This window comes from Aplysia californica, unplaced genomic scaffold (genome assembly GCF_000002075.1).
Source record: "Aplysia californica isolate F4 #8 unplaced genomic scaffold, AplCal3.0 scaffold00390, whole genome shotgun sequence".
NCBI lineage: Eukaryota > Metazoa > Mollusca > Gastropoda > Aplysiida > Aplysiidae > Aplysia > Aplysia californica.
In genome coordinates this window covers 252,260-267,005 of record NW_004797660.1, presented here as the reverse complement: position 1 = coordinate 267,005, position 14,746 = coordinate 252,260, and the positions used below count along the sequence as shown (strand labels likewise).

At 39.8% G+C, this 14,746-nt stretch overlaps 1 protein-coding gene across 1 annotated transcript in view; it reads left to right on the top strand.

Annotated features, from left to right (window-relative positions):
* Positions 1–1,365: 1,365 nt before the first annotated feature.
* Positions 1,366–14,746, top strand: part of LOC101855660 — a gene marked incomplete at its 5' end in the record, with an annotated part of 13,918 nt that continues 537 nt past the window's right edge. The window contains 8 exon segments of the mRNA XM_005103797.2: positions 1,366–1,457; positions 3,586–3,636; positions 5,419–5,559; positions 5,840–5,988; positions 7,636–7,740; positions 9,537–9,684; positions 11,738–11,844; positions 13,802–13,926. Coding sequence (XP_005103854.2) covers positions 1,366–1,457; positions 3,586–3,636; positions 5,419–5,559; positions 5,840–5,988; positions 7,636–7,740; positions 9,537–9,684; positions 11,738–11,844; positions 13,802–13,926 — 918 coding nt within the window.

Sequence of the window (14,746 nt, the reverse complement as noted above, 5' to 3'; positions counted from 1 at the left end):
GCCCCCCCCCCCCTAACTACACAATTTAGATGATTTAGGAGTCTGGCTTCTGACTGTGCCTTTCAAGGCCAACCTGGGTTGAGAGGGGTACAACATTACAGCAGAAAGACTGGTATACTCGATAAAAAAATTACTCCCCACTCAGAAATGGAACTTGTGTCACCTGTGTAGAACATAAAAGTGCCTAACCGCTACACCACAGATACCAGTTGTCTTTTCTTGTATATGCACAAAAAGTAGAAAAAAATGAGTAATTTTGAGTGTTTTACACATTCATCAACTTAATTTAGACCATTTTGAGGGTGGTTTGTTTGGACGCTGCCTGCCTCAGCCAACCAGAGGTGAATGGGATACAGCATCCCAGCAGCCCGATTGAGATACTTGATTAAAAAACCTACCTGCTCAGGAATCGAACTCCATTCACCTGCATGTAAATGTGAAAAACCAAACTGGTTGATCATGTATTTTGCTTTGGGGTGTGCCCCACGTTTTATTTGTATCTAAATGTGGTATAGTATGGGTTTAATGCCCTTTCTCATTTTAAAAAGTTCTATAAGAATTAGAGCTTTTCATTTAAAGTCCTCTCTGATAGAACCCAAGTGAACAACCAGTCGGTGAATGGAAAACTGTTAGAGCTCTGTATTCGTGTATCTGTGCCTTACTGTAATTAGTAATGTGAAGTGTTATTCTACACCTACATTTTGGGTGCAGAATGACAAACGCTATTATACCCGAACGACACATGCACAGTTTGGTTCTTTTTTCTTTTCTCCGTTTCCACCTAAGTCGCCATAAGCCTAGTTTCTGTTTCATGCTCTGAGGAAGCACCGGTAACTTGATCTACTGAATATCCTCCACAAGATAATCATATTCAAGGGAGCAAAATTTTATTCATCCCTGGAATTTCAACAGAAGTTGAAAGAATTTGAGGGTGAACACAAGTAATGTTCTTTTGTGTTAAAAAAAATTCTACCAAATCTACGACGAATAATAAATCCAGAAAGCGCCCAATCGACGAGACCAAATTTTGAGCTCGCGAGAGGGACGCTGGTGTGTGACACACCCCCACCCACCGCCTTCATTATATTATGGACCCAAGAAATTTCTTTTAAATTCAACCTGAAGGCCAATGCAGCCTAACAAGTTGCTGTATTTATTTTGTGTGACACGCACCTAGCTGATATGGATGGGTTTTTAAAATTTTATTATACTCCCGAATTATGGGTGTATTATACCGTTTTTTATTCTACACCCAAATTTCAGGTATATAATAACGTGTCCTTATTAATGTTGTGGCACATCAGAACAAAAAACAACACACACTTTCATTGTCTTTAATGTGCCTCTTTAATGCCACTCTTACAGGCGCTGTTTTTAGAAAAACCATTCTACCCAATCAGATTGCTGGAGCTCATGGATTGCCTGATTGACGCACCTGCAGTACCCAGGCTGGCCAGGTTTGTTTATTTGTTTGAATAAAAAGAAGCATATTTTTTACAGAAGAGACCTATCATTTAGTGCAGGGAAAGAGAAAAAACAGACAGACAGAAAAATCAGCGAAAACAATTAAAGAAGTACAACTTATCAGCAGCCCCCTCCAAACACTCCTTAGCCAGACTTGTGGTTAGACTGCAATTTTCCCCAGTATTTTAGAATTCTAAATAAGTAGCCTTTCTTTTCAAATAGTAACCGATGGTGAGGAATGGACAATTTATACCTTTTCAGGAAAAGAATGAACGAGGCACAGTCAGATATGATTTAGACATAAGATATATGAATAGACAAGTAAAACAGCAAGTATTGTGTGCGTTCAGGTGGCATATTTGTTTTGTTATTAAGGCAGCCATCCACGTACCGGCCGGGCCTTGAGGCCTCGCCTCACATGGCCATCCACGACACAGGCTTTCTGTATTCATTTAGGATGGCGCCACATGTGATATAATGGATGTTGTTGTGACAAGTTTAGCTATTTACATTGTTTTAAAGAAGAAAAGGAAGAGACACATGAGTTTGGTATCGAACAGCAGTAGAATCTGATTTTGATGAAGAATCCGTAATGTTTTTATCATTTTTTACTCTTCTTTTCTATCTCCAAGTACTCCGGCCTCAGGCCTGTTTAAAAAATATCAGTCAGTAACTGATATTTAGGAAGCCACCTTGAGGCTGGGGATTTCCCCAAAAGTTGGCCTCAACGTGGCCTGTGTGAGGCTTGCGCAGGCCCGCTTCAGGCCAGGTTCAGGCCTGCTCTGGCTTGCACTGACCTGGTTCAAGCCGAGCCTCGAGGCCCAGCCTGTAAAGGGATGGCCGGCTTTAGGTGAAATTCGAATCAGAATATTTTCTTTCTGACTACTTTATATAATTATGAATAACATATTCAGAAAAGATTTGATGACTTTTTGCAAACTGTCTCGTATATTATAATTGTCATTAATATTTTGCATAGTTCTTATATTCACTATTCTGAAGGTGTTATCCATTTTCTTTCATGCTACACATCTGTACTGACAGCTTTGCATTCAAAGGCACAACCAAAGCTAGATAAGAAATATGTACACAATTTCATGAAAGAAGTTCCGATAAGATTTCTGCCGTCTATGGAGAGAAATGCAACAACTATGATGTAGAAACGATGGCTATCGAAACAGTTTTGTACCATCTCCTCACAGTTTTTAACATGTATCCTGACAAAACACAGAGTATTATATTGTGATTTTCGCAAACTCAATATCGGTTGCAGGCAGTAGAAAATGACCATCATCTAAACCAAGATGTGACACAGATACTGTTTAGCTCTCGCCACCCGGTGACATCATGTGGTGTCAACTTGGTGATGGAGCGGATTTCCGGACACTCAAACACACCTGGAGGAAATGACAGATCAAGCACATTTGTCAAAAATGGATCTAAACAGGAACAGCCAAACATTCCATTTTTCTACAACACTGGAAAAATAAATCATTAAAACCAACAACAAAGAAGAATAGATGAACGAATGGGCTTTGGAAAAGACAGGCAGAGCAGTTTTCAAACATATATGACTACTACAAAACGAAAAGACGATCTCAACTACATTCAGAGAAAAGGAACAGACCATAATTAATCTTTTGCCTGCGAACAGAACATTTTCAGTTCAACTTTCCCAATGCGTCCTTTGTGTGACTACACATAATATGAGGCTGTGGAGCTTGCTGTTGAGTGGGAATGTAAACTATACAGATGCTAACTCTATTATTATTATTATTATTATTATTATTATTATAATAATAATAATAATAATTATTATTATTATTATTATTATTATAATTATCATTATTATTATATTTATTATTATTAATGTTATTATTGTTATTATTATCATCACCTGTTCCACTGCACATCCCTAAATGACATCAGACCTAGCATTAACAACACAATTTTTGGGACATTACAGCAACTGCAGCAAACCCGCACTTATCACTAAATGGTATTGGACAGAAAGACAAGAGCCCAGCTATTGCATGATTGATAACAACAAACACAACAACGTCTAACCTCTTGCCTTTCCTCTATTTGAGGCATCTCTTTTTCTTTCCTGTTTTTTTTCAGCTCCTTGGCTTACTGTGATGTTCTCACTACTCTGGTGCTGGATTATAATGAGTAAGTTGATTGTTCCTGACAGCGACGCAAATAGTTGTTTTTGTTGTTTTTGTTTTGTTTTGTTGTTTGTTGTTTGTGTGTGTGGTTTGGGGCTGGGGGGAGAGGGGAGGGAGTGGTGTTGTTGCTTATAATATCATACCAGACATAAATAGGTCTTTTAAGAGGTGGAGCATGGGGTCTCATTCATGAAGTAAAAAAGAAAGAAAGAAAGCCAGAAAGGAAGACGGACAGAAATAAAAAAAAAAAACAGGAAGAAAAACAGAAAGAAAGATAGAAAGGAATACAGACAAAAAAAAAGAAAGAAAGAAAGGAGAGAAAGAAAGAAAAGAAAGAAAGGGAAACTGAACTGTCAGTTTTATATAATCTTTCTGTGAGGATTTCTGACACTCAAGCCTCAGAAACAGAAGTCACTAGGATTTTCGGAGTTGATAAAAGACATCAATGTTGTATTTTATTGCAGTTGTGGTAATTGATTGTAAATCAGGGCCAATGAGTGGAATACGTTATATCATCATCCCCAGTACACAGACAAAGATGTTTTTAAAAAAACAACCCTCTCTCTTCTATTCGGGAATCGAACTCACATCTCCAGTGTACAATTGCAAAGAGCCTAACTATTGCACCAGAGGCACTGGTTTGATTTGTATTTTAACAGCTGTGATTTCCATCTGATCTCCTCTTCGGGATTGTTCTGTGTTTTAACAGCTGTGATTTCTGTTTGATCTCCTCTTCAGGGTGTTTTAACAGCTGTGATTTCTGTCTGATCTCCTCTTCAGGGTGTTTTAACAGCTGTGATTTCTGTCTGATCTCCTCTTCAGGGTGTTTTAACAGCTGTGATTTCTGTCTGATCTCCTCTTCAGGTTTGTTCTGTGTTTTAACACCATCCTGTGATTTCTGTCTGATCTCCTCTTCAGGTTTGTTCTGTGTTTTAACAGCTGTGATTTCTGTCTGATCTCCTCTTCAGGGTGTTTTAACAGCTGTGATTTCTGTCTGATCTCCTCTTCAGGGTGTTTTAACAGCTGTGATTTCCATCTGATCTCCTCTTCGGGATTGTTCTGTGTTTTAACAGCTGGGATTTCTGTCTGATCTCCTCTTCAGGTTTGTTCTGTGTTTTAACAGCTGTGATTTCTGTCTGATCTCCTCTTCAGGTTTGTTCTGTATTTTAACAGCTGTGATTTCTGTCTGTTTGTTCTATGTTTTAACAGCTGTGATTTCTGTCTGATCTCCTCTTTAGGTTTGTTCTGTGTTTTAACAGCTGTGATTTCTGTCTGTTTGTTCTATGTTATAACAGCTGTGATTTCTGTCTGATCTCCTCTTTAGGTTTGTTCTGTGTTTTAACAGCTGTGATTTCTGTCTGATCTCCTCTTCAGGGTGTTTTAACAGCTGTGATTTCTGTCTGATCTCCTCTTCAGGTTTGTTCTGTGTTTTAACACCATCCTGTGATTTCTGTCTGATCTCCTCTTCAGGTTTGTTCTGTGTTTTAACAGCTGTGATTTCTGTCTGATCTCCTCTTCAGGTTTGTTCTGTATTTTAACAGCTGTGATTTCTGTCTGTTTGTTCTATGTTTTAACAGCTGTGATTTCTGTCTGATCTCCTCTTTAGGTTTGTTCTGTGTTTTAACAGCTGTGATTTCTGTCTGTAAAACCTCTACTAAAACTAAATCCTGTGGTTTCTGTCTGATCTCCTCTTCAGGTTTGTTCTGCATTTTAACAGCTGTGATTTCTGTCTGTAAAACCTCTACTAAAACTAAATCCTGTGGTTTCTGTCTGATCTCCTCCTCAGGTTCGGCGACAAGGGCTGTCAGCATCTGTGTGAAGGGCTGGAGAGAAACGTGACGCTGCTCTCCCTCAGTCTGTGCTACTGTGACTTACAAATAGAAAGTGGGAAATATCTGGGTCACATTCTCTCCACAACGGCTCTCAGGTGAATTATAGTGTGCTACCCTGTTATTCACATAAACCAGTTTTGAACTTTGTTTTTATTAGTTTATTTTGTGGGATGTTGGCGGGTGCTCTGGGGAGGTTTGCTTCTTCTTTCCTATCAAACATCTATCGTCCTTATCTCCCCTTCTTCTTTTTTATGTTTGTTACTCTCTTGTAACACCTCTAATCTTCTGGCGCTCATGTGACCTTATGCAGTTGCAAGCGCCGTAAAACCTCTACTAAAACTAACTAACTCTCTTTCTTCTGTTGTTTTCTCCCAGAGAACTGTACCTAGATGGCAATGAGCTGCAGTGCGAGGGGACCATGGAGCTGATCAAGCTGTGTGTGGACCAGGGAGAGATAGAAGCCTACCAGAGGGAGGAGGAGGCCAAGAGGAAAGCAGAGGAGGAGGCACTGCTGGCAGAACAAGGTAGGAAGAAACTGACTGCTCGGTGTAAGACTCCTTTTTAGCAAGAGTTTTACAGCACTTGCAGCACAATAAGATCATATAAGTGCTGGAGATTAGAGGTGTTTCAAGAGAGCATATGTGAGGCAGCGTGGTGAAATCAGGTGCTCATCAAAATAATGAAATCGGAGAAGCTGTTCTTTTTCAGCCAGTTTGGAAATTTTTATCAAATTTGTATTTTTTGGCTGAACATCTTTTAGGTCCATATTAAAACACATTTCCATGTAAATTTTACTGAAAAAGATTTATGTCATTTTTCTGTTATCAAGGAAGGATTCTTTAGCTATGGGAGTTACTAAACTTTGGCGGCCCTTTTCTCGCTAACTTCATCACTGAAACCAGGCGACCTCACTTCCTTCAATCGCAAATATCTTGAGTTCTATTCAAGATAGATGGATATTTATTTCATTGGGAGCCAAGCAAATTAATCAGCTTTTAGACAATTCCAATAACTTCACATGCCAAAAATTGACGAGCGCCTGATGCCACTGTGTCGTGACACTTCAGACCGTATAAGGCCAGAGAAATAAAGCCCTTTATTTCTTTCTCCATTTTTCTTCTCCACACTTAATCTCATTTGGGTAGCGGTTAGGCTCTTTGCTGCCGCACACAGGAGAAGTGAGGAAAAGAAATGCGGAAAAATGCCGGTTTTTACGAATTCTGTATTTTGACGAGAGCTTGATTTCACCACGCTGCCTCACATTTAGGTTTTTGGGGGTTTTCCCCTCCTCTCTTCCTTTTCGTCTTTCTTCTTGTTCTTTTACTTTTTTTTCTTTTTTATTCCCCTCCTCTTCCTGGGCTCCATGTCTCTCAAGGAATTGAAAAAAAAAAAAACGGTATTAAAAAGCGAGCTGGGAAAATGCCTTTGCCTATACTCATCATTGAAAAGTCTGACACTTTCATATTTCCTTTTCTGTTCTTCAAATTGTCTTAATTTTATTTGCCAGTTCTTTCTAGTAATAGCATGTGTGTGTGTATGTGTGTGTGTGTGTGTGTGTGTGTGTGTGTGTGTGTGTGTGTGTGTGTGTGTGTGTGTGTGTGTTTGCATGAGAGTGTTTGTGTGTGTGTTTGCATGAGAGTACATGTATGTATGTTTGTGTGTGTGTGTGTGTGTGTGTGTGTGTGTGTGTGTGTGTGTGTGTGTGTTTGCATTAGAGTGTGTGTGTTGGGGGGGGGGGGGGCATGTGTTGGAGGCATATGTGTGGGAAAATGGTGAAATGGTTTGGGCTTATCGCCTCTATCAACACTATTAGGTTATTTAAGAGGCGCGGCCTCCGAGTTTAACGTCCATCTCCAAAAGGACAGAGCCAAATGGGAATTTTGTGTAAAGTGCCTTTCCCAAGGACACAACGTTGGACCGAGCTGAGGCTGGAACCCCCAGCCAAACCCGCAACCTTGTATGTGTGTACTGTTCATATGTGTGTATGTACGAAGGAAAGGAGTGCTTGTGTGTGTCTGCTTGTATGTTTGTGTGGTAAAATATTATGTTGCACATGTATGGGTGTGGGAGTGCGAGTGTGCATGATACTACGCCCGCCAAATCCCAGCCCCAGTAATAAACCGTACGTCAATGCACCTGTAAGTAGCACAGTATGTCGTGTGTACCTACAGAGACACAACGCAAATACGACTTGACCAGCGCCGGAGATTATAGCGGCAGTGACAAGGAAGGCAACTCTAAGCCTGGCAGTGGGAAGAAGAAAAAGAAAAAGAAAGGTAAGTGAGGATCACGAGTTGTGAAATCACATGCTTAGGGGCTGTTCAAATTTTAATCTTACACCTTTTTGGGGACTTTTTGTCCCCCCCCCCCCCTCCCCCATTCCGTAATATTACATTGTTTGCTTATTATTATTATAATAATATAATAATAATAATAATAATAATAATAATAATATATTTATATCACGCAAATCCGTGTTTCAATCATTGTTCTATGCGTTTTACATGCATAATATTCATGAAAAGCATGCATACATACATACATTCACATAATAATATATTATGCAGTTCTACATTCACTAAAACATAACAGAGTAAATTATTTTAGCAAATATTGCAAACACTCTTTCTTGCTAACTAATAAGGAAAAAATTGAGACTCATGACAATGTCAAAAGCACCTTAATACGTTGGAATTCTGATAAAGTCAACATCTCTGGACCAAAAAAAAAGTGTAATATTACGTTGGTTCAAGACACACCCCTCCCCCCCCCCCCCCCCCCCCCCGGGGGCCCTTTAAAATTTTTTTAAAAGGGGGGAGAACCCCCCTACCCCCCTTTTCCAGGCGTAAGATTATATTTAAATGTACTCTTATCATGGCATCTGTGGGGGGTGTGGACTGAAGCTGGAAAGGAAAACTTTTCTGTTTTGTCTATGTCGTTCTAGTTTTGAAAACTTGACTGCTTTGATTGTGATAATATAATGGTTTTTGCCCTCTCTCTCCCCCTCTCTCTCTCTCTCTCTCTCTCTCTCTCTCTCTCTCTCTCTCTCTTTCTCTCTCTCTCTTCCCTTTGCATGGCTGCAATTGTCATTTCTTTTTATCTATTCCTGATGATTGTGTGTGTAGTTTGGGGGGTGGGGGAGGGTGAGGGGTTGTGGGGGTGGAGGGCTGCTTGCTCAAGGCCGCTACACATGTATGTTCCAACCTGGCGGTTTTAACCGGAGTGGGAATCGGCGTTGTAACCACCGCACAAAACTGCTGTTCAACGGGTCGGCGCATCTTCCACATCATGAGTGGTTTTACCGCAGCTCAAGTCAAATTTTTTAAAATGGCGGAGTGTGCGAACAATGACGATTTGCTTGCAGCTTATGAGTTGCTCATGGCAAAGAAAAAAGAAAAAGAGAAAAATTATTGAAAAACCACAAATTCTGCTCGGATCTTGCCTTAAAATTGGGTCACTCATTTAAAAAATGTAATCAGATTTTATGTGTGGTATATAGTTTTGAAGATATTGGCAGTGACGAGATAAGCTGGCTAAGCCTGTGAAGTCACACAAAGGCTGTTGGTGACGGAACGTGCTGAACTGTAGTCAGAAAATCCAAACATGTTGAAACCGCCAGTTCGGCCTCCCGGTTTAAATTTTTACTAGCAGCTTTTCATCCACATCTGCGGTTCTGGCGACAGGTTTGCCTTTCCTTTCTGAACCGGCAGTTAGGAACGAACATGTGTAGCTAGTGCCTTTATTCTAGTCTTTGAGCGCGGTTAGATTTTTTTTTCAGCTTAACCATCATCATATCCTCATCATCATCATCGTTATTGTGATCATTAATTGTAAATTGAAATAATGAGTCTTGAGAGTAAGCACTTTATGACAAAAACACTAAAAAGAAATGTCACTATCATCTTCATTTTAAAGCAGTAAAACAAATATACATAAATGGGATGTATTTTAGAAAGTAGTTTGTATTATATCTAGCAAGTTTTCATTCAACATTTTGTTCATTAGCGCTTCTTTAGGGACATCACCATTGTTGCGTCATCATCGCCATCATTACCATTGTCATCATCATCAGGTAAAAAGAAAAAGAAGAGCAAAGAGCCTGCAGGTCCACCCCCAGTAGGCCCGTGGGTCCACAAACTTCACCTAGCAGACAACGGCATTGATGGCTACGGGGACATGGGGCATTTTGCTCCCATCATTTGCATGAGGCTTTTCAAAAAGTAAGTTTATTGACTACATATTAACCATCATGCTTTTTAAAAAAAAGTAAACTGCTTGTTTACTTGCCAGTAGATCGGGCACAATCTGCCTAACTCCAGATTTTTATCTTGTACTTTTACTCTTTAAAATTATCATTATAATGATAATTGTGTCACAATCAGGCTTTCGTAAATTTTTGTGCATTTGGAGATATTGGTATCATCTTAAAGCTTGTTTATTTGCATTTCTTTCAATGAAAAAAACACTGATCTATCATGAATAGAAGTCAAGATATTTGCGATTGAAGGAGGAGGGTCACCTGGCTGCAGTGGTAATACTAGCGAGAAAATGAGCGCCAAAGTTTGACAATTTCAATAGCTTAAGAGTCCTTGAAAACAAGAAAATTTCATATTTTATGCATTTAATCCACATTTTTCTTTGAATTTCACTTGGAAATGTGCTTTTATATGGACATAAAAGGTGTTGATCCAAAAAACACCGAAAATTTGATAAAAATTGCCAAACTGGTGGAAAAGTGCCTGTTTCTTCAATTTCATTATTTTGACGAGCGCCTGATTTCACCACGATGCCTCACAATTGCTTGTCCGTCAACATCTCACAATGACCAATACATCAGCAGAGGAGAATATTTTTTCTCCAGCAAAATAATGGCAGAATTTGAAGAATTAAAGGTTAAGTTGAGTTGTAGCTTCTGCTGTGGCTGATGAGACCAATTCTTTTATACTTTAGACAGCCAGAAACCTCATTATACACATTTATATAATCTAGTTATATCCCAGCTCTCAGACCAATATAGATGAGCCAAATAGTCAAGTGGACAAAGCATTTTTTTTTTTTTGTTAAGTATTTTACTGCACTTGCAACTGCATAAGGTCATATGAACGCACGGGACACGCCAAACATTTTCAGTTGGTAGGAAATTTTGAATTTTGCCCTGGTGGCGGCCGAAGTCTACTCTTTTCGATTTTGGACCTCCAAAGGATCTTTAACGTGCGCAACTTGCACATGAGACCTCCGAGATTTTTCGCCCTTGTCCGAGTAAGCTAGGTGTAGATCTTTCCTACCAGAAGGTCAGAGGTGTGGCAGAAAGACAGCAGTAAGAAGGAGCCAAGGAGTAGAAGTAGAAAGGCATGAGAAAGAGTCAGGAGCCCGGTGAAGGGTGCAGAGGAGGTGAAGGGGTGGGTGGAGAAAGTTGAGACGAAAGCAGACGACAGAATATTGCAAGAGAGAAGGAAGGAAGGTGAAAGGAGACAATTTTAGAAAAGAAAATTTTTCGGTCACTACCCAGATTCGAACCTGGGACCTTTGAATGAGGGGCGAACACCTTAACCTCTAGGCCACGAGAGCCCATCTATGCTCCACCACCAGTTTCTAGAACATCAGTTTTTTCCTTCTCCAGTGAAAAATGCTGTGGAGTCCGTTTAAACCAAAACTGTAGGAAACTCTTTAGTTTAGGCGCGTTTTTGGTTAACTGTTTTTCTCCGAGGGGGGTAAACCCACAACGACGGGGCCCTTTTTTGGCGCTAAATCTAAAAAGGACAAAAACGTTAAATTAGGTCATTAAATCAAAACTAGCAAACCTATTTTGATAGTTTTTCATCTAATGAATGAACTTCCGGTATATAGCACCTGTTTTCGGCAATTGCCAAAAAGTAGTTTGATGTCGAATTCATCCTAAAGCCTAAAGGATTTTGCCAAACTGCTGATAGCGGCTCACCGGCACCGGGGTTCTGACTGCGAGCCGCTGGGAGTGGCTTGCCGGAGATAAAGAGTTAAGAGAGGTTGCTCGAATAGCAGAAAAAAAACTGGGGGATTTCATTTTTTGGGGGTTTACCTCTGTTTTCGGATTTTGATTTTAGTTAATTCTGTTGTATGTCTTCAGACTTAGAAGGACTGAGCCTGAGGTCATCGACATTTGTTTGGATTTATCTTCACGGATCTTTCTTGTGTTATTATTCTTGTTATCAATCCAGATTTTGTTTTTGTTTTATTGATAAGATTGTTGTTGCATTGATAAGATGTTAATATAAAATGAACAAAAACTCTTTGCAGGCTTCTCATGAACTCTAAGTGTGTAGAGGAGCTTGACCTTGAGGATAACAATATTGGGGAGCTTGGAGGTCGTGAGATCCTGGACGGGCTGGAGTTTCGTAAAGAAGGTTTGTTCTTCCTCCACCACCACCCATCCTTCCCTTTCTCCTTTTCCCTGACACAGCAAACTCCTCCTTAACAGTGTGGCAGTTGCAAAGTTTTCAATATCGGGATATAGCTTTTAAAAAAGTTTTTTTTTTTTTTGGTATGTCTGTATGTAGTAAGTTTAAAAGTTCTATTTACTTATATACTGGTACTTTGGATTTAATATTTTGGGGTCTCAAAAACAGGCGGACTGAATGACAAGATTATAAATATTTAGTAAATAGATTTAAAAGAAATTAGTTTTATCCTCAGTTCAAAATTCTCTACTGGTTATTGTCAATTTGTTTGCCTGAAGTGAAACAAATATATGAGGCATCGTGGTGAAATCATCATCATCATCATCATCGTCATCGTCATCATCGTCATCATCATCATCATCATCGTCATCATCATCGTCATCATCATCATCATCATCATCATCATCATCATCATCATCATCATCATCATCAATGCCTTTCAACTCTGGCAGGGTATAGGCCACATACAAGCTCCTTCCATTTATCTCTGTCCTGGACCGTCCTTCCAAGCTCATTCCAAGTGAGGTTCATCTCTCTCATGTTCCTTTCTGCACATCACCTCCATGTTTCCCCATGGTCTACCCCTGCCTCAAGTTCCCTGTGTGTTCCATTGCAGTGACTGTCTTGTGATGTTTCCGCTTGGCTTTCTTAAGGTGTGTCCCATCCACTGCCACTTTCCTAGTCCTATTTCTACTTCTATATTCTTTTGTCTTGTCCTTTCCCACAGCTCTTCGTACTCCCCGGGGCAGTGCCACTGACTGTATTGTCTTTAGGCCTTTCCCAAAGGGGGGACATTTTTCGTTATAGCATAGTAGAACTGTAAATGGGCTGACTCTTGTCACGCTCATAACTGTGCCTGATCTACAACAGGGAACTGCTGCTTTTTCTTTCCTGATCCTTACTATTGTTATTTTCCTCTACTTCTTTTGTATGTTTGTCACTCTCTTGTGACCTGCTATTTCCGGGGCGCCTTGAAAGTCGAAGAAAACCTTGTCCTGTTGAAGCTAGAGAGCTGAGCAGCCTAAGTCTGATTCCCTGTAAAGACTTCTCTCTCTGTTGATACCCACCCCTTGGCGCTCATATGACCTTATGCAGTTGCGAGCGCCGTAAAACCCTCTACTATAAAAAACAAATAAACAGCTCTTCGTTTCATGTTCTATCGGTCCACTTAATTCTTAGCTGTCCGCTTGGTTTTATGCACCCCGAATAATTCATTTTGCATAATTTCAGAATTTTTCTTGCATAAAACGATGGGGACAGTGTTAGGATACTCCTCATACATCTGTTAATGAAAGTCTGGACTTTATTCAGTACTGTCTTTGTTGTCTTCCAAGGTGAAGTTATGCGTATGTCAAAATAATTAAATTGAAGAAACCGGCCATTTTTCCACCGGTTTTACAATTTTTATGAATATTTCGTTTTTTAACGTAAATTTCAATTAAATAACAAATTTCTGTGTGGATTTTACTGAAAAACGTTGATTAAAAGCACAAATAATGTAAATTTCAGTTTCCAAGGACTCCCAAGCTATAGAAGTTACCAAATTTTGGCAGCCATTTTCTAGCTAATCTAACCTCAGATACCAGGTGACCTGCACCTCCTTAAAATATACATATCTCGACTTCTATTTAAGTTAGATGGGTATTGTTTTTACCCAAAGCAAGACAAATGCTACCAATTTCTCCATAATATGCCCAAAATTTATGAGCGCCTGATTCCAGAACATCATTACACCTATATAGTACGAATGTAAATGTTTCGCTCCCCCATCCCTACAATTGTGATAATTTAAGAGGCTGGCCTCCTAAAATAGAAGTGAAGAAAAATATTCCGCAGGGAGTTCAGTATCAAAGGACAAAAGTTTGTTGAATGGTTTTGGGTCTCATGTCTTTCCCACCCACAGCCAAGCTCGGAGGAGTGAAAGTTCGCACAACACACCTCATGACCTCTGATACCTTCAACTCCATTGTGAAACTGGGAAATGGCCTCACAAAGAAAGGGAAGAAGAAGGGGAAAAAAGGGAAAAAGGTAAGTATGTGCAAGTGAATAATTAATGATGAATGAACGAAAAATTGAATACACTGAATAAATTGCATCGTGTATAGATTTGTTGAAGATACAAAAAGTAATCTTTTCTAGTCGTGAACCATCCCTGTAGTGTCTCCTCACAATAGTTTACAAAAACTCTGCAGATAGTTGGAGACCACCACTGGCTGGCCAAACATCTTGTTTTTCCCACTGTTGGTTGTGTCTTTCTTGTCTTGCTTTTTTTTCTCTCACTTCATGACCGTTATTGTATCGATGGTTTTCTCTTTGTTTGAAGAAAAACTCTCTGTCTGACTAATGGTAATTTCACTTCTCTCAATCTTCCTATTGAAATTCACATAAGCATACATTTTCGTATTAAAAGCAGCTCACGTTCATATTTTGTTTCTGTGCTGCCAGTCAGTTAGGGGTGTACGTGGATGGTTAAAGAGCACCTCTGGTCGGTTTATGAGTGTGTGTTTGTGTGTGTGTGTGTGTGTGTGTGTGTGTGTGTGTGTGTGTGTGTTTGTGTGTGTGTGTCGCTCTCTCCAACAGTCACAACTGATTTCTGTCGATATAGGCATTACGTTATTATATATCCGGGGAAAACGACCGAATGACAAAAGAGAAAAAGTTATTTTAATATTCAAGCCCACCCCACCCCCAGCCTCATGCCTGCCTCACTGTCCATCTGCGTGTCTGTCTGTCTGTCTGTCTGTCTGTCTGTCTGTCTGTCTGTCTGTATTCTTTATGTTTGTCTGCCTGTTTGTTCTCTCTTGTCTCCCCCCCCTCTCTCTCTCTCTCTCTCTCTCTCTCTCCCTCT